At 34.8% G+C, this 26,551-nt stretch overlaps 1 protein-coding gene across 3 annotated transcripts in view; it reads left to right on the plus strand.

Moving 5' to 3' along the window:
- The window catches only part of DOK6 (docking protein 6), a 401,706-nt gene that overhangs the window by 132,015 nt on the left and 243,140 nt on the right, over positions 1 to 26,551 (plus strand). For all 3 annotated transcript variants that reach the window (XM_059894815.1, XM_059894816.1, XM_059894817.1), the window contains exon 2: positions 4,173 to 4,280. In XM_059894815.1, the coding sequence (XP_059750798.1) occupies positions 4,173 to 4,280 (108 nt within the window). The remainder of the gene's footprint in view (positions 1 to 4,172; positions 4,281 to 26,551) is intronic.

The raw sequence follows: 26,551 nt of genomic DNA on the forward strand, positions 1-26,551 counted from the left end.
AACATTTAACAAGGACCTAGAAGAACGAAAGAGGAAACAAACAATGATGAACAACACAATAAATGAAATTTAAAATTCTCTAGAAGGAATCATTAGCAGAATAACTGAGGCAGAAGAATGGATAAGTGACAAAAAAGATAAAATAGTGGAAATAACTACCACAGAGAAGAATACAGAAAAAAGAATGAAAAGAATTGAGGACAGTCTCAGAGACCTCTGGGACAACAGTAAACTCACCAACATTCGAATTATAGGGGTCCCAGAAGAAGAAGAGAAAAAGAAAGGGACTGAGAAAATATTCTAAGAGATTATAGTTGAAAACTTCCCTAATATGGGAAAGGAAATAGTCAGTCAAGTCCAGGAAGCACAGAGTCCCATACAAGATAAATCCAAGGAGAAACACACCAAGACACGTATTAATCAAACTATCAAAAATTAAATAGAAAGAAAAAATATTGAAAGCAGCAAGGGAAAAACAACAAATAAAACACAAGGGAATCCCCATAAGGTAAGCAGCTGATCTTTCAGCAGAAACTCTGCAAGCCAGAAGGGAGTGGCAGGGCATATTTAAAGTGATGAAAGGGAAAAACCTACAACCAAGATTACTCTACCCAGCAAGGATCTCATTCAGATTCGACGGAGAAATTAAAACCATTACAGACAAGCAAAAGCTAAGAGAATTCAGCACCACCAAACCAGCTTTACAACAAATGCTAAAGGAACTTCTCTAGGCAGGAAATAGAAAAGAAGGAAAAGACCTACAAAAACAAACCCAAAACAATTAAGAAAATGGTAATAGGAATATACATATCAATAATTACCTTAAACATAAATGGATTAAATGCTCCAACCAAAAGACATAGACTGGCTGAATGGATACAAAAACAAGACCCATATATATGCTGTCTACAAGAGACCCACTTCAGACCTAGGGACACATACAGGCTGAAAGTGAGAGGATGGAAAACGATATTCCATGCAAATGGAAATCAAAAGAAAGCTGGAGTAGCAATTCACATATCAGACAAAATAGACTTTAAAATAAAATTATTACAAGAGACAAAGAAGGACACTACCTAATGATCAAGGGATCAATCCAAGAAGAAGATATGACAATTGTAAATATTTATGCACCCAACATAGGAGCACCTCAATACATAAGCCAAATGCTAACAACCATAAAGGGGGAAATTGACAGTAACACAATCATAGTAGGGGACTTTATCACCCCACTTTCACCAATGGACAGATCATCCAAAATGAAAATAAATAAGGAAACACAAGCTTTAAATGATACATTAAACAACATGGACTTAATTGATATTTATAGGACATTCCATCAAAAAACAACAGAATACACTTTCTTCTCAAGTGCTCTTGGAACATTCTCTAGGATAGATCATATCTTGGATCACAAATCAAGCCTTGGTAAATTTAAGAAAACTGAAATCATATCAAGTATCTTTTTCAACCACAATGCTATGAGACTAGATATCAATTACAGGAAAAAATCTGTAAAAATTACAAACACACAGAGGCTAAACAATACAGTATGAAATAACCAAGAGATCACTGAAGAAATCAAAGAGGAAATCAAAAAATACCTAGAAACAAATGACAATGTAAACCCGACAACCCAAAACCCAGAGATAAACCCACGCACTTATGGTCAACTAATCTATGACAAAGGAGGCAAGAATATACAATGGAGAAAGGACAGCCTCTTCAATAAGTGGTGCTGGGAAAATTGGACAGCTACATGTAAAAGAATGAAATTAGAACACTCCCTAACACCATACACAAAAAAAAACTCAAAATGGATTAAAGACCTAAATGTAAGACCAGACACTATCAAACTCTTAGAAGAAAGCATAGGCAGAACACTCCATGACATAAATCACAGCAAGATCCTTTTTGAGCCACCACTTAGAGAAATGGAAATTAAAACAAAAATAAACAAATGGGACCTAATGAAATTTAAAACCTTTTGCACAGCAAAAGAAACCATAAACAAGATGAAAAGACAAACCTCAGAATGGGAACATATTTGCAAATGAAGCAACTGACAAAGGATTAATCTCCAAAATTTACAAGCAGCTCATGCAGCTCAATGTCAAAAAAACAAACAACCCAATCCAAAAATTGGCAGAAGACCTAAATAGACATTTCTCCAAAGAAGATATACAGATTGCCAACAAACACATGAAAGGATGCTCAACATCACTAATCATTAGAGAAATGCAAATGAAAACCACAATAAGGTATCACCTCACAGCAGTCAGAATGGCCATCATCAAAAAATCTACAAACAATAAATGCTGGAGAAGGGGTGGAGAAAAGGGAACCCCCTTGCACTGTTGGTGGGAATGTAAATTGATATAGCCACTATGGTGAAGAGTATGGAGGTTCCTTTAAAAACTAAAAATAGAACTACCATATGACTCAGCAATCCCACTACTGGGCATATTGCCTGAGAAAACCATAATTCAAAAAGAGTCATGTACTGCAATGTTCATTGCAGTTGTATTTACAGTAGGTAGTTCATGGAAGCAACCTAAGTGTCCATCAACAGATGAATGGATAAAGAAGATGTGGCACGTATATACAATGGAATATTACTCAGCCATATAAAGAAATGAAATTGAGTTATTTGTAGTGAGGTGGATGGACCTAGAGACTGTAATACAGAGTGAAGTAAGTCAGAAAGAGAAAAATAAATACCGTATGCTAACACATATATATGGAATCTAAAGGAAAAAAAATGGTCTGAAGGACCTAGGAGCAGGACAGGAATAAAGATGCAGATGTAGGGAATGGACTTGACACGGGGAGGGGGACGGGTAAGCTGGAACGAAGTGAGAGAGTGGCATGGACTTATATACGCTACCAAATGTAAAATAGATAGCTAGTGGGAAGCAGCCGCATAGCGCAGGGAGATCAGCTCAGTGCTTTGTGACCACCTAGAGGGGTGGGATGGGGAGGGTGGGAGGGAGATGCAAGAGGGAGGGGATATGGGGGTATATGTATATGTAGAGCTGATTCACTTTTTTATAAAGCAGAAACTAACAGACCATTGTAAAGCAATTTTACTCCAATAAAGATGTTTAAAAATAAATAAATAAATACATTTTTAAAATTAAAAAATAAACATAAAAAAAAGAAATAGAACAGAAATACAGTGATCTTAGTTTCTGGCTATAGAGCATGTAAACTCCAGCAAAAATATGCATTTCTATAAAAGTTTGAAATATTAAATTTGCATTTCTAGACCTCTTTAGTTATTGAAAAAAAGTCTCATTTTATTGATTTGACCTAAACATACCTGTGGAGGGAGGCTGATAAGGTGGGCATCAGGTGACAGTGTAAGAGCCAACATGAATTAGTCCTGTAAAATCAGGCAGAGTCCAGAAAGAAGGGCCTGTGTTTGTGTAATATATAGCCCTGCTTTTTTTTTAAACAAAGCTGAAGACATGTGTGTTCAGACAGATGTGTGTTCAAATCCTGACACTCTTACTGTCTTACTATCTTTATCCTAAAATGAAGACAACCTACCTCATATAGTAGGTCTGAGGATTAAATGTGTCTATAAATTTTAAAATGTATTGCACATAATAAGCGTTTAGTAAATAGTAGTTGCTATAAAAGCATACAAGGGTGTGACAGATGTGTCCATTATGAAAACATATCTGTTTCATTTTCTAAAGTAGTATATGAGCATTTTTTATAATTAACACTGTCAGTGAGTTTTTAAATGTGATGTTTTTCCAAAGATAGAATATTGAACATTATGAAAGTGCTTAATCTTAGTAAATTGTTACTTCATTATCATGGAAAACAGAATTGTTTGTCACCAGGATGGTGAGAATAAATATTTTGTATGATGTTGATACCCAGATGATTTAGTTAGATTAAAGAGGATTGAAGCCAGTGCACTGAAAATGTCATAACATAAAATCTTTTCATATAAAATTTATTTTTATATTTAATATTGTTTTTAAAATTTGCTATAATTTTAAAGAATAACATGCCTCTGACTTCCCAAATTTTTTCTCTCTGTAAGATAAGTGCATGTAAAACAATTTATTCCCCCTGGATTAGTTGAATAGATAAATCCCTGATGCTACTAAACTCATGTACAAAAGACATAATGGGATTCCTTTATTTACTTTCAGATTTTCAGACGTTGCTGGTTGGTTTTTAAGAAGGCGTCTAGTAAAGGACCCAGAAGGCTAGAAAAATTTCCAGATGAAAAGGCAGCATATTTCAGAAACTTTCATAAGGTAAGTCACGGTCTTTGGAATCTCTGGGGAATAACTGTACCTTTGGCAACAACTGTGGAGACATTTCTTTTGATAGATGAAATCTGCAGAGGCAAAAATGCATGGCCAGGCTAAAATGTCCCTGCACTGATAAAATGCAAAAGTTGTTTTTCTCCTTTATTTTAATCATCTGCTATAAATGCCAGTGGTACCTCTGCAAAATGAAAGAATCATTTTTATTGCTACTTTGCAAAATGAGATGACTCATAACTCAACCAGATCATTTCCCAAGGTGCTGAGTAGGCATTTTCCCTCTTTTCAGGTTAATTGTGCATTTTGACTTTGATTTAAACCATGGGCAATGTTTAGGAGATAAAACTTTTGAGGATGGTGTTAGCAGTGTTAATGACACTGTTAATGTACAAAGCATTTGCTCTTTACAGCTTAGCAAGAACGATCATTGTGTATGCTGATGTGTAGAGATGTGACATAAATCCTATGAATGAAATATCAATTTCCTAAGAATTAAAAGTATGTAAGAAATTGCCCTAGAATGATGCTAAATATGCTGCTGAAAGTTATCTTTGGTGATAATGTCAAAAAAGAGTTAAGTATTCGATAGTAATGTGGAGGATTCATGATCAGAATGCAGAATTGTGAAACAGCATTGCTTTTTTGATAGAATGCCCACAACCTCAGGAAAGACTCGAATTCCTCACTGGTGGTAACATAGAGTAAGTTACCCTGAATAATGTAATGAGTCTGTGGAATTTATTTTATGTGATGTATAGTGCTAATTTCTTCTTTTATTAAAAATAAAGTGCTTGCCAGGGATGAGAGGGGGGTGGGAGGGATAAATAGGCATAGGACCAAGGATTTTTAGGACAGTGAAACTACCTTTTATGATACTATAATGGTAGATGTATGTCACTATAAATCTGTCCAAAGCCATAGAATGTACAACACCAAGAGTGAACCTTACTGTAAAATAAGGACTTTGAGTGATTATGTTGTATCAAAGTAGATTCATGAGTTATAACAAATGTACCATCTGGTGGGGATGTTGATAATGGGGGAGGCTATGCATTTTTGAGGGCAGGTTGCATAAGGGAAAGCTCTGTACTTTCTGCTCAATATTGCTGTGAACATAAAACTGCTCTACAAAGTAAAGTCTATTAAAAATAGATTATTCAGCAGTAATGTGCTAACCAATCCTATTAACACAAATAACTAGCAATCTTTTGTATTAGATTTGAACCTATATCATAAGGCTTAATATGTGAATTTCTTTAACTCTCTATGAGGTATACTATATATTAATATAGATTTACTAATAGAGAATCCAAGTTCAAGTTCCTGCCCAGCCACTTACAAGCTCATAGGAGTTTGGTTTTCTCATGAGGACATGGATTTTAAAATTGTAATATTACATGTCTCTTTTGAAGACTATGCAAGATAGAGTATCAAATAACAACCAACACAGTGATGCAGGTTCTAACTATATGAACAATTATTTGCAGCCTGAAGTCATATTGATATTTTGTATGATGATGATGACCATGGCAATAATTTTAAGCCTGACTTAATGACAAACTGCCAGGTCGTGAAATGTAAGTCTGTAACATTTAGTTTTTTAGTAAAATTTTGGAAAACTGAGCATAGTATATATTCTGTGGATTCCTGGTCAGAACGCCTGCCTGCTGGTCAATGCTGTACCCTGGCCGGACGCTCTCTAGCCAGCACGCCTAGAGTCCATATACTCATGATTCAGCCATCTTTTACTTGAAAAATGGCAACATTATAAGCAGTATTATAACCACCTATAAGGGTTAATAATTTAGACAAAGATAAGTGTAAGCTGTCTGCTTTATACGATGCACTGGGCTCCTCCCTGGGAGCACGAGGAGATGCACGAGGCACAGTCCTTGCCCTGAAGGAGCTTGTATTCCAGAGGAAAAGACACACATATGCAGATAATTTTGATTCAGTATGAACAAGTCTTAATAAACTGAAAAGGGTCATAAAGAGTGTGTTCTCTGACCATAAATTATTTAAATTAGAAATCAATGTTATCTAGTAAACGCTAAATATATTTGGTAATTAACATATTCTAAGGGGTAATAATTCCAAGGCAATGTAGTAGTCACCGAGGCTATTAGCAGATATTCTAAACTCAAAGATAATAAAAACACAAATATCAGCATGCGTGGAATATAGCTATACCAGTGAGTATAGGGAAATGTATAGCTATAAGTTCTTATATTAGAAAGAAACAATAAATGTAGGAGAAAATATCAATGAAACAGAAACCAAAATAACAATCAGGAAATTTTGTAGTCAATAGCTGTTTCTTTTACAAAAAAAATCATTCACTTGATAAACTCTTAACTGAATTTATCAGGAAAAAAAAGATTAAAAAAAATTAAAGACTGGGAAGAGTAGAGGGGTTATCACTACAAATTCTACTTGACAACTTAAATGAAATAGACAAACTCCTTGAAAGACACAAACTACCCAGTCTTATTCAATAGCTCAAGGCCTAATAAAAACTTTGAACTTATAGTTCAAAACTTTCCCACCAAGAAAACTTCAGGTCCATATCATTTCACTTGTTAATACTACAACATATTTAAAGGGAAAAAATTAATCCACATAAATACTTAAGGAAAATATAAAAAGGAGGAAACCCTTTCCAACTCACTTTATCAGACTGATATTATCTGAAAACCAAAACTAGACAAAAACACTAGGGGAAAGTGACTGATCAATATCCCTACAAATCAGAACATTTAAACAAAATATTAGCAAATCTAATTCAACAATATGTTAAAATGATAACATATGATCAAGTAAGATTTACGATAGAAATGCAAGGTTGTTTTAACATTTGAAAATCGACCAATGTAATAATGTAGAATTAAAGAGAAAATATATCGTGGGATCCTTTAAATGTATACAGAAAGACATTTCTGTATGCATGTAAAGACAAAATTCAATATCCATTTATGATTTAAAACTCTCAGAAAATTAAGGACAGAATGAACTTCCTTAATCAGAAAAAAAGCGTCTAACAAATACCTACAGAAAAGAAAAAGAAAACTGTTTCTATGCTCAATGACATAATCGTTTGTTGAAAATGCATGATCATCTTCAAAACAAATACCAGAACTAATAAATGAATATAGTGAATGACATTTTATGATCATTTGCATTTTTAAATAGTAGCAGTTAACCCTTGATAAATTAATTTTTTAAAAAAGAACTCAGTTTACAGTAGTGCCAACAAATAATTATAAAGCACATGTGCAATCTCTACACTGAAAACTATGGAACATAGCTGAGAGAATTAAAGAGGACCCAAATAAATGTCAAGAAATAAAATATTCTTAGATTGATACCAATTCAATATTGTTAGGATGTCAATTCTTCCTAAATCGATATATAACATAATTCTTATCAAAATTCCAGGAATATTTTCTTGTAGGTATTGACAAGCTAATTCTATATGGATATTTGCATAACCTATATTAGCCAATGCAATTTTAATAAAGAAGAACAAAATTGGAAATTTATAAGAGTTCAAGACTTACTATAAAGTGACAAAAATCATGATATTATGATTTTAGCAAAAGGATATTTATATAGATCAATGGAAGGGAATAAAGAGGTCAGAAATGAACCCAAACATATATGGTCAGTTGCATTTTGACAAAGGTATGAAGACAAGTCAATAGGTAAAGAAATTTTTCCAACTAATGGTACTGGAACAACTAGATGTCTCTATGTAAATAAATGAACATTGATCTTACATCACATTATACACATAATAAACTCAGAGCAGATCATTGGTCTAAATTTAAATGCCAAAACTATAAAACTCCCTGTAGTAAGTATAGAAGAAAACCTTTTCCACTTTGTAAGAAACAAATATTTCTCAGCACACAAAAAGTATAAACCATAAGAAAAAATTGGTAAATTGAGCTATATTGAAATTTAAAACTTTTTCTCTTCAAGTGATCTAACTAACAAAATAAAAAGGCAAGTAAGTCTGGGAAAAAACATGCAAACATTTCTCTGACCAGAAACACATATCCAGAATACTTAAAGAATTCTTAGAACTCAATAATAGGATAGAAACCCAGTATTTTAGAATGAACAAAAGATGTGAACAGATATTTTCCAAAATAAGATATATGAACAGCAAACAAGAACATGAAAAGATGCTCAACATCATCAGTGATCTGCAAAATTTAAATTCAAAATAACACTATCCATCCATTAGAATGGCTAAAATTATAAAGATTGAAACTAACCAGAGTTGTAGAACTCATACATTGCTGATGGACATGTAAAATTTTATAAGCACTTTGTAAAACAGTTGGCAGTTTCTTTAAAAGAGTAAACATACATCTGTCCAGCCATTCCACTTCTAGAAATTTACCCCCTTCCCTGCAAATGAATAGCCATGTCCAAATAAATATATGTACGAAAATGTTCATAGTAGCTTTATTCAAAATAGCCTAAAAGTGGAAACAACCCAAACAGGAGAATGAATAAAACTGATTGTGGTACATCCGTCAATGGAAAACCACTGAATGATTGAAAGGAAAGACCTACTGATACACATAATAACAGATGAATCTCAGAATCATTATGCTGACTGAAAGACAAAAGACCCAAAATAATACATATTGTATGATTTCACCCTTGTATTTGTAGTAACAAAATTCTTATTTATAGAAAAAAAATCATATCCTTGGTTGCCTATTTTGAAGGAGGAATAGATGGAAGGTTGGACTGCAAAAGGACCTAAGGCGTTTAGGGGGGTGATGGAAGTCGTCTTTATTCTTATTGTGGTGGTGGTTTAAAAGGTACTTTCAATGGTCAAAATTCATTCAGTTGTTCACTTTAAATGGTGGTAACTTACCGTGTATAAATCATTCTTCAATAAAGTTAACAAGGAAAAAGATCATCCTGGAAAACAGACTGTTGAGAAAGATCAAGAATCTTAACCCCTTTTGAGTCTATGTGGTGACAACATTTACAATCTACTGTCTTAGCAACTTTCAAGTATATAATACAGCACTGTTAACTGTAATCACCATGCTGTACATTAGCTCCTCAGAACTTATTCATCTTACCCTTTGACCAATGATGATGGAGGTATTAACTAACCTTATTGTGGTAATCATTTCACAATATATGTGTATCCAAACATTATGTTGTACACCTTAAATCTACACAATGTTATGGGTCAATGACATGGCAGTAATAAAGTTGGAATAAAAAAGAATCTTAACCACATTACACAGTGGGTAAGATTGTAGGCTCTGGAATCCAGCTTCCATATTTAACAGCTGTGTGAAATTGCATAAGTTATTTAACCTCTATGTACCTAATTTTTCTCCTCTGACAGATTAAGATTTTAATAGTGCCTACCACAGAGAGCTGTTGTAAGGAATGAATGGTACTATAGACATACAATGAGATTAAATATAATTAGTTGTTATTAAAAAAGGAAAATTTATAGCTAAGCATATAACTACTTACTTGGTGTATGGTTAGTTTAGAAAATGTTAGGCGTTATTCATCTAGCCTAGATGTGGTGGTAACTCCAATGAATGTGTTAGTATTGAAGTTGGAGGTCAAAGGACACATTTTGGATATAGTTTGTGAAAATGGACAGGATGTACCTGTGGATTAAATGTTGAGTGTAAGTGAAAGGTAGGACTCATGGACTTGAGCAACAGAGATAAGGATGGCGCAGTTCGTGAAGATGGGAAAGACGGAAGAGCAGGCTTTGAGTAAAAATCACAAGGTTTCACTTAGCATATGTTAAATTTGAAATGTCTATTAGGCATTCAAACTAAAATGTCAAGTAGTCAATTAGATAAACAAATGTGGGCTGGGGTGGGGGAAATGTCACTGATAAAGTTATTTATCTGACTGTCATTGGCATATTGATAGCACTTTATTCTGTAGCACTGGATAAAATGTCCTTGGGAAAGAATGAGGAAAAAGGAGATAACACTCCAACACTTAGAGGATTAGCAGAGCTGGAGGAGCCAGAACAGAAATCTGAGAACAGCAGGAAGTAAGATGAGAAAAATAACATTAAGGGTAAACCATTGGAAACTAAGAGAAAACTGTGCTAAAAAATGTGAACAAATGGTCATCTGTGTCTAGTTTGAGATATTGAGAAAGGTGACAGAAAAGGGACCACTGGCTTGACAGCATAGAGTTCTTTGGTGGCTTTGCCAAGAGCTATTTCAGTGAAACATGGGGACTTATTTCACCTGGAGTAGCTTACACGAGATTGAGGGGTAAGGAACGGATAGCTACTCAGGCAATTTTTTTCAAGACGTTTCGCTGTAAAATTGAGCCAATATATAGAGCAGATATGTTTTTTAAATACAACATGTATTGTAACACACCTATATGCCAATGGGAACAATCTAGTAGACAGAAACTGTGATGATTAGAAGGTTCTTGTGTATAATGATAGGGTTTGGTCTTTAACAGAACCAGAGAGCATTCATTTTAACAAAAAAAGAAGGAAAAGAATGACTGCAGATATAAGTAGGTTAAATAAAAATTAATGTTAGAAAACTATGACTAACACTTTCAAAACATACACACTTTATGTGTGTAAGCTCTCTCTCCAGTCTGTGAAAATTAAGTCACGAAAGATCCTGTGCAGTGCAGTGAGAATATGAATAGTTCATCTTTTAATAAATAACTAAACAGATATCACTGACTGTAACTTGAAACTTCCTAAAGCACTTTAATAACTAGATTCAGTGTGTGTGACAGCTAAAATTTACTTTTCTCATGGCAATGTTTTGGAGATTAAAGGTTTTTATTTTTACAACTTATTATTCCCAGCAGTTGGGAGGCTAATTCTGTTTCCTAGTGATTTAAATTTCCTTTCAGGAATTTTATCTTATTTTTTTCCTCAGTGATTGTGAACTAAAAAACCATGAAGTTAGACCAGTTCTGATATGGAAGAATAATTTGGTCATGATTCATCAGTAATAAGAAATCTTAACGGTTGTTTTCAAGAAAATATGTAAATGGTTTCTTCTCTTATTTTGATACTATTTTAGCAAGTTTTGCCTAATGCTTCACTGGCTGTCTTATTATAGGCTTTGGGTAAAAATAAATCACACGCTTTTACTTTGTATATGTTAAATTTGAAATGTCTCTTCGGCATTCAGACCGAAATATTTGTGTCAACCTCACTATTTTTCTTCTTAACTAGCTCTATGACACTGATTTTTGCTTCTTTATTTTCTTAGAATGTACAGCTAGCATTATTCAAATTCTCTTTTATCATCTCTTCTATTATTCAATACTGCCACTCTTTATCACTCACACATGATAAAGTTCTACCTAGGCATCAAAATTATATTACCATTGGGCAACTCTGATGTTGCTCAAATTAAAGCAAAAACTTTCCATGTAAATATTTGCTTTCACTGGGTGACATAAGTAACATACAGGTGCATCTTGCCTCTGAGAGTAATTTCTACTATGCTACAAAGGAAAAGAGCCCTGCCCTGAATATTGGGAAATGACTGTCAAACTCAATTCAAGAAGACAGAGAAAATACTATTTTAATATAATAATATAATATAATACAATATATAGTTTTGTGAAACTATGATATCTAGTGACTAGATAGACACTGAGGCTCAGAAGATGAAGAGATGAGATACCTTTCTTATTTTTCCAATAGTGACAGTAATTGCCCTACTCCTCCAAGACTGTTATGAGGTGTAAATAAGATACTACATGTGAACTCTTAAAAGACTGTTTAGAGCAGTCAAAAAATGTTAAGAGTTATTATCATTATTGTTTTAAGATTTTACAATACAAGAAAGCTAGGTTATAAATAGCTAACTACAATGAAATATGATGAAGTGCAGTAATAAAAGTAAAAGGGAACACTTGTCTACCTTTGGAAATCAGGACTTTCCAAAGGGCTTCTTAAGATTACTCTGTTTTGACAAAACAAAATAATGGAGAGGGATGCATTCTATGAGGAAGAAAAAGGGTGATTACAAGTACTGAAGTTACACTGCATGGTGAGTTGAAGAAAATTTGAGGAATCTAGTGTTGGCAAACTCTGAAAGGAGGGCTGTAGTGGTGGACAATAAGCACAAAGGAAGTGGGTGAGGCAAGTGAAGGGTCATAAATACCTTCCTCATGAGTTTAACCTCTATCCTGTAAGCAATAGAGCAGTTGTGAAGGGTTTTAAATGGTTTTTCATATCTTCAAATATGTATTCAGAAAAGAATAATTTGCGTGACATCACATCAAATGGATGGCATAATAGACTATATACAGAAAAACAATATAATTAAATATTATAGTATAATTATTTCCACTTCCCCATAATAGACAACAGAGTCCTAAATGGAGAAGGGTAAAGTGAATGGAGAGGAGATAGATTTGGGTGATATTTTCTAGGTACAGTCAAGTAGAATTAAGAAGACTTAGTAACTGATTGGATATGGGGGAAATGGAAGAGAGAGGAATAAGACTTGATATCTTTTCAGGACTGTGTGAGGGATGAATGGTCATGCTGTTCATCGAGACTGGGTGAAAAAAAGGTGATTCTTGGCATGTTAGATTTTGAAGTATTTATATGTGGTATATTCACATATATATTTCATTAAACAATTAGAAGTACAGCCAGTTTGTAGTGAAACTGCCCAGGAAATCCACTGAACAGAATTAATGTGAAGGTGGATGTATGTCAACACTTCTCTGTCAAAGCATGATCAGTGTAAAATAAAACCGTCTTCTATAAAAGACACTGACCTTAGTTCCAGCCTTATGGTGACATCCAAGATATTTCACACGTATTTCAATTATAAATTTATTGAGAGTTACAAATCAAAAAGTTGATACTTGACTGAAAAAAACACTAGCTAATTCAAGGAATGATAGAAAATTATGAAAAGTCCCATTTAAATGAGGAAATGCTAGTAGAATAAACATGAAAATCCTAACCAGTAAAATTTATAAAATGTATAGTAATTATCAAGACTCTTTAAATATACTCCTAGCTGAAAAATGTAATAATTCTAAAGAGATAATTGTTAATCTTACCATAAAGTTATTAAGAATACTGACATTTGCAAAGAGTTTGAAGAAGAGAGAAGACAGAACTTTGGACTGTGTGAGTCCTGCTCTTCTCTGGGGCTGCCCCTTCCTATGACAGGGTGGGTGGGTGTAGGTAGTGTCCAGAAGGCCACCCCAGGGGTCAGATGGGGTTAATTTGTCCAAGGCCTGGACAACCAACCATCAAGGCAATAAAAACTATCACAGATGTTCATGACATTTTTATCCTGAAATATACTTTCACTTCTTCAAAATCAAAGACTGAACTATCACTTCCCATGGCTTTTTCCATTCACAGAATTATGAATCCTTTTTTTCAGATGTGAACATGGCAAAGCTCTAAATTTCTCATAGTTCCCTCTGATGATCAGGTCAATAAAGAAAGATCTCTTTATGAAAAAGGCTGGCATATTTAAAATCTTTGTTTTCCCTTGAACAATTAATGCTCAGTCCAAATATTGGATCTCTAGAATTGGAAAAAAAATACTTCATTTTCAAGATGGCTTAAAGAAGTAGACCATTATGGATTTCCCAAATTGTTCTATTTGTTAATGTTTAAACACTTTAAACTTCTGATTAGTCAGTTATTTTGATATGCCCTAAAGTCTGCTGTAGTGCTCAATAGCAATAAATTAAAATAATCAATCAAATGAACAAAATGTTTCCAACCTAAGTGAGGGACTTCTGCAAAATAATCTAAGGATACAATTATTTTTTTTTACCAACTTTAACTTAATGTTATACTCTATCTGAAACATACATATTATAAAGCTTATGAGTATTACTGGTCTCATTTAGACATTTGATATGTTTACTGTGAGAGAGATCTTGCTACATAAATCAATTTTTTATATGAAACTGCTATAAAATGGTATATACTTTTTTTTTACTCCTCGGTAGAAAGAAATTTGAAATTCAAATCACTAGCTGCTGAAGGAAGTTATTAAAAATGCATTAGGGTTGAAAAATGTAGCTGTATATAATTGTCATAACAGATATTCAAAACAAATTTATCCTCAATGAAAACTGAACTAAAACAATTTACATAGAATCAGCTAATAAATTTTCCTTAATTTTCTAAGCAGATGAAAAAAAACAGTTTATAGAAATTTTAATAAAGTAAATATGAGTGCTGTCTGTAGTGAGGAAAATAGAAATAAAATCCCTTAGAAGGATGAATGAAGATAGTGCTATGTGAAGTTCCCGTTCTACTCGATGCCAGAAAAGCAATGCCCGTATTGAGACCAGTCTTATTTCTAAATTCCCTATAACCTGACATTAAAAACATTGTTTTATTCTGTTTTACTCCTATTTGGAGTTGTCAGTATTTATCTATATGTAAAGTAAACATCTGAGAGAATTTGGGAAAAGATGAAGGCGTCCTTATGAAAAACAGCCACCTATAAATATAGCATGTCCTTAAAGCTAGAAGCAAAAGCATCGGTAAGTGTAGAAACAGCACATGTGTACAGTGTGGTATCTTGAACATTTTCACTTTGATTCCATGAAGAAATGGCTAAATGCTTGGAAGAGCACACACTTGGTGCAATGTGAAGAGTGATCATAGGCTTGGTTTCCCCTGAAATACCCACCAGAAGTTCCCAGAGTGATCATCATTTATTTGGGTTAAGGCATCTTATCCATTTGTGAATTTATTCATTCATTCATTTATCTAGCTGTAATCTCTTAGTTTGAAGATGTTTCAGTTTCTTGAACAGAAGCTCCTATGGACACACACGTTGGTTCCTGTGACAGTCACAATTAATCCATGATCATTGGTTAATTGTCTCATAATATCTGAGCACTAGTGTTAGTCACTCAGGGAAGACGCATAGAAATGGAATATGAAAAGTTGGTTTTACGTAGGATAAGATGAAGGGGAGAAATGCCCAAGGCTGGATGCACCTTCACTGACAGAGATGGATGGGCTGTGGATGGACAGCTCTCAGAGATCAGCAGGAGAGACCCTGGGTTAAGACCTTTGGTTGGAGGGGATTTGTGGAGCTGTGATCTCAAAATAATAGGGAACTCCCAGAGTTAGACTTGATGTTTGTAATACTTGAGTCAAGGTCAGTTGCAATTTTGCAACATCTAAGATGTCTCCAATAAGAATCATTCTGTGTGGCTTAAGAAAGCCATGGAAAAGCAATCACTCAGCAATCAGGACTTGTTTATAACCTATTGCTCTATGACAGATATCTGTTCACTGAGAAATATGGAATCAGACTCTTAGAAAATATCTGTATGATTAATCTGGGCTTGACTTAGAGTACGCAGCAATATGATTTATGTTAGGAAAATTATTGTCTTTATTCACTTTTTAAAACTACTCACTTGTGTGTGTAGGAGGCAATCGTCTGCAGTGGTGCTACATCAGGAAGACATAGTATGCTTTAAACAACGTCTTTCTCTCACTTTCCTGTCTGTAAAATGCAAATAATATCATAGCTCAGAAAGTGAGATGACAGCTTCATGTAAGACGATGTGAAACGTGAAACAGTTATGGTTGTGCAAGTCATTTCAGCCTCAGATTTTGCATCTTTGAAACCAGGGACATAATTCATACCAACTTTAGAAAAATTTTGAGACCAATTTGCATGATAAAGTAACTTGTAATTTCAAACAAGCCATTTTCCGTGGTAAATCAGATAGTAAATTTGAGAAAGAATATTCAACAGCACAATTTTGTTATGACATTATTTCCATGATTTCTGAAGCATTTTTACATTTATCTAATGGATTTAGATCCAGTGCCCTTAATTATTCTTTCAGAATATCATCAATGCATTTTGGATTTTTAAAAATCTCTTAGCCATTAACAAAGTCTGCTTAGTTGTGTAATATCTGACAGATGCAACAGGAGAAAAGCTAATTGCATAATATTCACTGAGGATAAATTGTTTTTCTACCATTAATGGAAAGTTATATATTATACTTCAAGTAATGAATGCATATTCATTTACAACTTAAAATTTGAAGAATATTTTAGTGAGACTTTATTCTTGAATTATTACTTTGTACCTTGCTATAAATATCTATGTAGCACCTTTTGTTTTATAAATAATGCTGTTTCATATTTGTTTCAAATTATATAATATTTAAAAAATTGTAAATCCTTTTTACATCTAATACTTATTTTTGTGTGTGTGTGTTTACATTGGCCCAATGGCCATTTTATTTTATTTTATTTTAATTAATTTTTATTAGAGTATAGTTGCTTTACAATGTTGTGTTAGTTTCTGCTGTACAGCAAAGTGAATCAGTTATACATAAACATGTATCCACTCTCTTTTAGATTCTATTCCCGTATAGGTCATTACAGAGTTATCTAATACTTCTAATAACAAAAGGTAAATTTTTCATTACCCATTAAACAATCTTAGGTTACAAACCAATAGTAGCCACTAAACTGATTTTGTTGATTAGAGAACAGGTTCTTAATTTAAGGAACCATAGGCTTTGAGATTCAGTGAAATAAGTGTTGAATTTGTTCTACTCAGGATTATTTTCACACATAATTTGACATCCTGAAGAAATGATTAAATTCCTGCTATGCAATATTCAGGGAAGTTAGGGGTTTTCCCCCATTTATTTGGAGACAAAGAGAAAGAGGGATTGTAAGTTTTATGCAACTATTTCCACCCCAGTTCTCCTTTTCTATGTCTTTGAATCAAGTTAATCATATTTAGAAATCCAGGGTACTATAAAATTAAAATTTAATCGGATTTGCAGTAGTCTGTAATTCTCCACTATTCTCCTTTTTACCCTTTCATAAAAAGTTGTCTTGGTGTAGTGGAAATTGTCCTGCTAAGCTCAGGGCTACATGATATTCTCCTAGTCTTAGAGCTAGTACAGCTGCCTCTCTGATGGTGGACGTAAAAGTCAACTTTCCTGTCTTTTATTCCAGTTCCATCTTGCAGATAAACTCATGTTGTCAGACTCATTATTATCCCCAAACTTGGATCTTTTATGCAGTTTAATCACAAATAATTGGAATATAGCTTTCACTTACTATTGTTGTGTAACGAATTACCACCAACTCAGGGTCTCAAAAAACAGGCATTTATGAGCTCACAGTGCTGTAGGTCGTAAGGTGCAATATGGCTGGGTTCTCTGCTGAGGGTTCCATGAGCGTGAAGTCAAGTGATCAGTCAGACTGAGCTCTTATCTGGTGGCTCTGGAGAAAAATCTGCTTCCAAGCTCCTTCTGGAGTTGGCTGATTCAGTTCCTCGCAGCTGTAAGACTGAGGTCCCTGTTTCCTTGCTGGCTGCCAAGAAGGTTTGCTCTCAGCAACTAGAGGCTGCCCGAAATCCTTGACTTATATATATATATGTGGCTCTTTCCCACTCTGAGACAGCAATGGAACACCAAGACATTCTCAAGCTTCGAATCTTTCTCTCCTATGACCAGCTGGAGAAAAAGCACCCGTGACTAGGTCAGGTGATCTGGAGTATCTCTGTGTGGTGATCTAACTCTAGTGCATACTATTTAAATTTTTGTTTATCTTCATTTGGGAAGGGATGTTTTTGGTCTGGCAAAAGTGAGAGTATCCCCTTTCCCTCAGAGCCTGTAGGAGGTATACACAAGATAAGTATTGTATTTGAAGCAAAACATGATGCAACTCTGACAGCTCAGGCATGGGGTTTAATTGAATTAATTGCTAACTCAACACCCACCCATTTGTAACTCACTTCTTCCTTTTCCATCTTCAATATAGAGACTGAAAGAGCTAGATGATCACTTTTTACACTTCCTGCAGTTATGGAGGTACATTTCTGGCCAATGAGATAAAAATTTTAAGCCTACTAAAAGGTTAGAAAGGAATTTATATTTTCTGATATGGCCAGTAACGTCCCTTATTCCCTTTTTCTACATTGAAAACGTGATAGCTGGAAATACAGCAGACATTTTGTGCCCTGAGGAAATGAGCTTGAGAGAAATGCTGGCGAAAAAAGGTGCTGATGCAGGTCTTTAATAAAAGGGAAGTGGTCTAAAGAGAACTTTTGAAAAGTGGGGAATACCTGTATTTGGGCCTCAGATGTTGCCTCTAATATTATCAAACTGCTAAACTAACACCAATAACTGCCTACCTCTAAGTTATTATGTGAGAAAAAAAAAATCTTGCTTAAATCAGTGGCCAGCAAACTTTTATCTGTAAAGGGACAGATAGTAAAAAGTTTAGGCTTTGCAGATCCTAAGGTCTCTGTTGCAACTCTTCAACTCTGCCCTTGTAGTACATTAAACAGCCACAGACAATACGTAAACAAATGGTTGTGTTCCAATAAAACTTTATTTACAAAAATTTTATTTACAAAATTTATTTAAATTTGGCCCACAGGCCATAGTTTGCCTACCACAGATTTCAGTCACTGATATTTGAGTTTTCTATTACTTAAAGCTATGTATTTTTTTATCTAAATAAAAAAGTATAAATAACCCTGGATATCCTGTCTAGATGCTGTAAGTATATATAGGTAAACAAGCTAAACATGATTCGCAGTTAAGTCATGGATCTCACCTAGAGTTGGTCTCATAAGCATAGGAAAGTAACCAGAGTCTCTTATAGCTTTCTTATATATATATACTCTTTGGAATTGATATACATTAATGATCATACCAATACTCTTTCCACTCTGTGTCCTTTACTAGCAAAACATAATTGTGCCCATTAGTTACTATGTTAGGAGTTACCACATACTAAGCCATAGGGATCTGAGCTGAAGACTAATTCAGAGCACTGAAAAGTTGTAATAGCCATATAATTGTTAATAGCAGTTGACCTGCTAGAATTTCACATATCATTCAGTTGACGTTTCTTTAGGAAGTGGATTTTCCTCCTTCCCTCCTTTCCTTCCTTCCTTCTTCCTTCCTTCCTTCCCTTCCTCCCTTCCTTCCCTTCCTCCTTTCCTCCCTTCCTTCTCTTCCTCCCTTCCTCCCTTCCTCCCTCCCTTCCTTCCTTCCTTCCTTCCTTCCCTTCCTCCCTTCCTCCCTCCCTTCCTTCCTTCCTTCCTTCTTCCTTCCTTCCTCCATCCCTCCCTCCCTCTCTTCCTTCCTTCTTTCCTCTTTCTTTTTCTGGTGTGATAGAAGGCAGCTGCAAAGGTTGATTTAATCATTATTGCTAAGTTAATGGATGCTATCATCATCATTCATCTCTATAATATTTGATTAATCTATTTTATTCCCATTTCTTAATCCCATTCATCTCTCCGCTTCTATAATCATTATAATGATTTTGATGGGAAACTTTATGTGAATCTTATAAATGTATACTGTTGATTTCTTGAACATGTCCTGCTTTGTTAATTCACTTAAGTAATATTGTATTATAACTTACTATGTTTATTTTTAATTCATGCTGCATTATGACTTTTAGACCTATTTGCATTTCTGTGTCTCCATTTTGCCAGTTGCTTCTAACTGTTACGTGATACCCCCTAGTTTACATCCATTATATTTTACTTTTCCATTTTCCTAGTGATAGAAACTGGATTGCCAGCAACTTCTCATTACCTCAAACAATGAAGTAATTAAGATTTTTGTTCTGTGTCTTTATGCCCCAATGTGAGAAATTTTCTGGCATATAAAGATCATTGTGTGAAGGATATGTGAGTACTTAAGTATGTACAACCAGATGACTTTTCAGAAAGCAGCTCCACTCTACACATCCGCAGGGCACCTGAGGGTTCTGTATGCTCACATTCTTATTGATACTTTCCATTAGTCATTAATTTTCCAAACCTGATGGGTGTAAAGTGATATTCAATTGCATTTTAACATACAGTTTTCTATTCCCAATGAATTTGAGAAATTCTTCCTATGCACAATTGCTTTCTGAGTTTATTCTTCCATGAATTCTTTGATCATATCATTAGTCCATATCATACTGGGGTCCGTTTATTTTTCTGGCTGTTTTATAAGGTTTTCTTGCCTATTCTAAACACTAGTCTTACTTCAATTTTAGATGTTGTAAATAATTTCTCACCTCTGTCCGTTCACTTTGTGGCGTCCTGCATTAAACAGAAATCTATTTTTTTTAATACTTAGGGACTCAGTTATCACTAGTCCATTTGTTAAATGAGCTATCCTCTCAATTTGTGGTGGCATAGATCTTATACTCACACACATATGTTTTTCTCTGATTACTCTGTACTGTCTGCTTGTTTGTTCTTGTACCACTAACATGCCACTTGTCTTAAATCACCACCGATCACACGATGTTGTGGCATTTGTTAGGAATATTGTTCCCCAAACACACTCAGTTCTTACTTTCTAAAGTTACCTTAGCAGTTTATCTAAGGACATGGAATATGCTTTTTACTCAGCTCCTCTTTTAAGGTTTAACATTTTTCTCCAACGAAATCCCTAGGTATGTTACAGTTTTTCTTGTTATTGTGAAGGTATTATTTTTTCTAGTTAATATTTGCTAATGTAGAGAAATCCTGCTGATTTTTTATGTTGACTGTATTTGACAGTATTGTTGAATGCTTTTGTTGTTTTAATAATTTATTTTTCTATTAATGCTGCTAGCATTTACATGTCAGTGATCATACTGTCTACAAATATTGATAGTTCTATCTTCTCCTTTCTTAGCCTTTTTTAAAAATTTATTTATTTATTTATTTATTTATGGCTTAGTTCCTGTGCGAGGGCTTTCTCTAGTTGCGGCAAGCGGGGGCCACTCTTCATCGCGGTCTGCGGGCCTCTCACTATCGCGGCCTCTCTTGTTGCGGAGCACAGGCTCCAGACGCGCAGGCTCAGTAGTTGTGGCTCACGGGCCCAGTTGCTCCGCGGCATGTGGGATCTTCCCAGACCAGGGCTTGAACCCGTGTCCCCTGCATTGGCAGGCAGACTCTCAACCACTGCGCCACCAGGGAAGCCCCTCTTAGCCTTTTTCTTAACTTCTTGTGTAGGACCTATGTTACACTGAGGCACTGACAGAGAGTATCCTTGCCAAGTTTCCAGTAATAAATGGGCTGTGTCTAGTACTTGTGCATGAAGTAAAGTAAGTTTTGGTAATAAACTTTAAAGAAAATTCCTTTCTATACTTGATATGTTGAGGGGTTTTTTTCTCACAAAAGGTGTTGAACTTTATCAATATTATTTTTTTAATCTGCTGAGGTAACCATGTGATTTTTCTCATGCCATCTACCAATTTTGAGATCTATGTTTAGACACTTTCTGATGTTCACCATACTTTATGTGACTCAAAATAAATACACATATATTCTTTGCTTTTTAAGAAACTAATATCTTACTAGAGAAACGGGGCTATAGACAAATTTTTCATCATTTTCTTTCTGTCATTTTACCTTCATTCAAGACTACTGACTTTAAAACACAAATTGGGCTGTTCATCTTCAAATAGTACTGTATAATCGTATTAGTTTCCCAGGCTGGCCTAACGAACTACCACAAATTTGGCTTAAAATCGCAGAAGTTTATTCTCTCCCAGTTCTGGGGGCCAGAGGTCAGGAATCAGGGTGTCGGCTGGTCTGCGTCCCTGCAGAGCCTCTAGGGGAGCATCCGCTCTTGCCTTTCCCGGCCTCGGGTAGCTCCAGGAACCCCTTCGCTCGCGGCAGCATCGCTTCCGCCTCTGCCCTCACACCCACGTGGCCGTGTCCACTGTGTCCTGCCTCAAAGCCCCCTCTGCTCTTCTCTTCTAAGGACACCGGTCATTGGCTGTGGGGCCCACACTGAATCCGGGGTGATCTCCTCTCAAGGTCCTTCACTTCATTACAGCTGCAAAGACCCTTTTCCCAAATAAGGTCCCATTCACAGGTTCTGGGGTTTAGGACTGGGACATGTCTTTTGGTGGGCTGCTATTCAACCATTACTGTAATTAAAAGATTTAAAATGGTGCATCTAGTAAGTAAAGTCCTAGAAGCTGTAGAGTCTCTGTTAGTATCTGTGTAGCAAAGCTGTGCCTCTCAGAGTGAGAATGAAGCAAGGGCTGACTGAGCTGTTTCATGCCTTTTTGTGCTTGAGTTAGTGAAACGTATTATTAGACACTAAATTTACACATGTTGGGAGAGAGGGAGGGAGAGAGGGAGGGAGAGAAAGACGTATATACGTTTCCTATTTTAGTGCTTATTTTTCCTTTGTACTAATGTTCTGCATTTCTTAGCCCTGAAAATAGCTTATCTTTTTGTTTTTTATAATAGACAACCTCAAAATATTTTGGAGTAATAAGGCAATGAGTTTTTCTGGGATTCCTTTCATCATCCCTACAATTTGGGTCTCTTTGGTAGTTGAATTCTCCTTCCTGTAATAACTTCTCGATTAGCCATTATTTGCCATTATTAAATAGCATGAATTTCAGAGCAATAGCTATTGCATAAGTTGGTGGGAAGATCACTAGTGTGAGAAGCAGGAGACATGGCCCTGATTCTGGTCATCACTTTAACTGTGGGACGGCCACCCAGATAGGGACAGCAATTTCCCATTGTTAAATGAGGAAAGCTTAGCTCTCTGTTTTATAAGTTAGAATGTTTTTGGCTGAAAATAACAGAAACCTCAATTCAAACAACTTAAAGAAGAGCATTTTCACATATTACAGCATGTCCAGAAAAAGAAAATGGCTTCAGGGTTTGGTTCATTCTTGATTCTGCTTAAGAATGAAAATTAAGGACCTGTGTTCTTTTATTTTTTTTGTCTTTCCTATCTCTGCTCTGCCATCCTTAGAGTTGCCTTCATCTTCAATCTAGTAGAATGATAACTGTAGCATCTCTGAATTATGACATCCAGACAGGACAACATCCACTGGAGAAGGGGGCTAGTTTTATCTGGAGGTTACCTCCAGATAAGAAAACATTTGTCAGAAGCCACCAGAAGACTTCTGTTCACAAGTCATTGGTTATATTTAGGTCATGTTCTCTTTCTTAAACTAATCACAAGCAAGGAGACTGTAACCCTGGGAGTAACAAGTTCTACCATGATGCTAGGGGTGAGAGATGCGTACCAGGGCACTTGGGCTGCATGATGTAGGGGTGCATAACTGAAAAAAAAATCAGATTCTGTTATGAATGAAGGAACTGGAACTGGATGCTGAGTAGACAGCCAATGGTGACTACTATAGTTCATTTTAATTCTAATGTAATTTTATCCATAGTTATTTTTTCTAGAAGGTGCATTTCATAATGTAGTTTAATATTTGAGAGACCTTAAGTCTTTCAAAGATTTAAAAGGCTGAACTTGTAATTATTGATTATGAGCATGTTGGGATTGTCAAATAGTAAGCATGGGAGGTCTGTATCAGAGTACATGATATCTGTCACAAGGAGCTTAAAAAATGAGTTATATTGAGTTTTTCAATGGTACACATTCATATTATTCAGTGACAGGAGACAAATGTAAGGAAGGAGCTATTGGAAAATTGATATAAATTATATTGAAAGGAAGCAATTATGAAATTTCTATGCAAATATTATGACCAGAATATTGAAGTATACAATGTATAGGATAATACCAATATTTAAATTATCATTATGAAAACTTAGGACTCAAGCTTTCAAAAGAGATTGATATGTATTAATTGTAATAATTTAAAACTTCAGTAAAACTTCCACCTTTTTTTCTTATTGGAAAATCAGTATTCTCTATCCTAATAAAGTGAATTTTATTAAACTAGCTCCTAAAAATGTCTAGTCTCAAAAATCAAAACTCTGGCTTAATTAGAACAACCATAGAAGATTAGTAAAATGTCAGGATTGAGAATAATTATTAGTAAGATTAATAAGAAAGAGGAGTACAGTTTATTTTCAAATTCATTTAAATATACTTGAAAAAATCTGAAAGGTGATGTCTTTTACTTTTCAAAATAAGATTAGGTTTAAAGAAAGAAACTAAGTGCCTAAATAGGCAGTATCAGATCTCAATTGTCATGACAGTAAACTGATAAGACACTTTAAAACAAAAAATAATTTCAGTAAATATGCTTTTTTCAACTTTTTATCTGTGTACTAAATAGTGAAAATTAATTTTATACTTGTGAGTAAGATCTGCATTGAATGCTAATATTTAGTTTAATTTGCACAGTTATGCTAAGGGGAAAGGTATATAACATAAAAAGTATGATGATTTTTAAATTGTGCAATAAACCTTAATTTGTTTATTCTAACTGTTGCTAGTATGCAAATAAAATCCCTCTGAAAACCTTGGGCTTAACTGGAAAAAATATCACTATGTCCTTCAGCCCATATCAGATTCTTACTGAAAGTTCTACCAAATTAAGTAATGGTAGAACAAGTAAAATCTAGTTAACCATTTTGATGTACAAGTGAAGCAGCTTCTCTGATGTTTGTTCTTTTTTATATTAATTTTTATTGGAGTATAGCTGCTATACAATGTTGTGTTAGCTTCTACTGTACAGCAAGGAGAATCAGCTATACGTATACATATATCCACTCTTTTTTTGGATTTCCTTCCCATTTAGGTTACCACAGAGCATTGAGTAGAGTTCCCTGTGCTATACAGTAGGTTCTCATTAGTTATCTATTTTATACATAGTAGTGTATATATGTCAATCCCATTCTCCCAATTCATCCCACTCCCCCCTTCCCCCTTGGTAGCCATATGTTTGTTCTCTATGTCTGTGTCTCTATTTCTGCTTTGCAAATAAGATCATCTATACCATTTTTCTAGATTACACATATATGCGTTAATATACAATATTTGTTTTTCTCTTTCTGACTTACTTCATAAGTTATACATAGAAGTATGCCCTCCCTTTCAGAACATATAGCCCAATGCAGCTGTATGCTATCCTCTTCTTTATCTTTAGTCTTTTCTTCTCTCAACAGATGTGAAAGAAATAATCACTTAACAGATGCCTACTGGTCTTCACTGTGAAAAGCATATAGTCAAAATGCAAAAAAAAAAAATCCTATGTTGAAGTCTAGTTATGTAAAGAATTAATAAATAAATGACATGAATTAGTAAAGGAACAACTCAATAATTTACTTACTGAGTCCAGTGTAAGAACACAACCAGGTTTCATAATGAGTCAAGAAGCCATCCAAATTCAGATCAAGCTGTCAAGGTCTTGAGAAACATCCCACCCCTCCATCACCAACAGGGATAAGTTATTAACCGTGCATGAGTCATTCAGGAGAGACTAAGGGAGGCTTGCCATTGGTCTTGATGAATGATTGTGAGCTTGACAGGAAGATGAAGGAACTGGGAACCCCAAGAAGATTATTCTGTGAAAGACTACATAACCTTTCAGTAGCATGTTTCTATTCAGGAAAATTGAAAGATTTTGTATATGGCTGGAACCTAACTTGTGTTCAAAATTGGTGTAGAGAAAGATGAGATTAGATGTACAGGTAGGAACTGAGTCATTAAAGTTGTCAAGTCCTTGCTAAGGAGTGAGAACTTAATTTTGAGGTGTTATTAAATGGTTTTAAGGCCGTGAGGGGCAGCACCAAATGTTTGGATTAACAATATTAGTCTAGGATCAGTGTGAACAGGATAATGGAAGATGAAGAGTATGACAGCTGATGGAAAAATAATGGAAATATTTAAGATGAGAAAGAGTGAGAGTCTGGATGAGTAGTGAAGTTGTGGAAGGGAAGGAGTAAGAGTGCTCATGAAGTAGACTTTGACAGAGTTTTATGACAGAGCAGGTGTTGTGGGCCTGGGACAAAGCTATATTTGGAGCAGTGGATCTCAGATTGGCCCATGAAGACAACACTCTTTCCATCATAGTACTAATATATCACTTGTCATTTTCACTTTGTTTTGGTGCAAAGGCAATAATAGGTAAAACTGCAACACAAATCAAGGCAATGGCTCCAAACAATAGTAGTAGTTATTGTATTCTTTTTTAAAAGATAAAATTTGTATATATTTAAGGTGTACAACGTGCTGCTTTGGTATACATATACATAGTAAAATGATGACTAGAGTCAAGCTAATTAACATATCCATCTCCTCACATAGTTAACCTTGTGTGTGTGTGTGTGTGTGTGTGCGTGTGGTGAGAGCACCTGAAATCTGGTCACAATACAATACATAATACAATATAGTATTATTGACTATAGTCATCATGCTGTACATTAGATTTCTAGACTTAACACCCTACATACCTGCAACTAGGTATCCTTTCACCAATATTTCCCCACTTTCCACACCATTAACTACTATTCTGCTCTGCTTCCATGTAT

This window comes from Balaenoptera ricei, chromosome 14 (genome assembly GCF_028023285.1).
Source record: "Balaenoptera ricei isolate mBalRic1 chromosome 14, mBalRic1.hap2, whole genome shotgun sequence".
Taxonomy (NCBI): domain Eukaryota; kingdom Metazoa; phylum Chordata; class Mammalia; order Artiodactyla; family Balaenopteridae; genus Balaenoptera; species Balaenoptera ricei.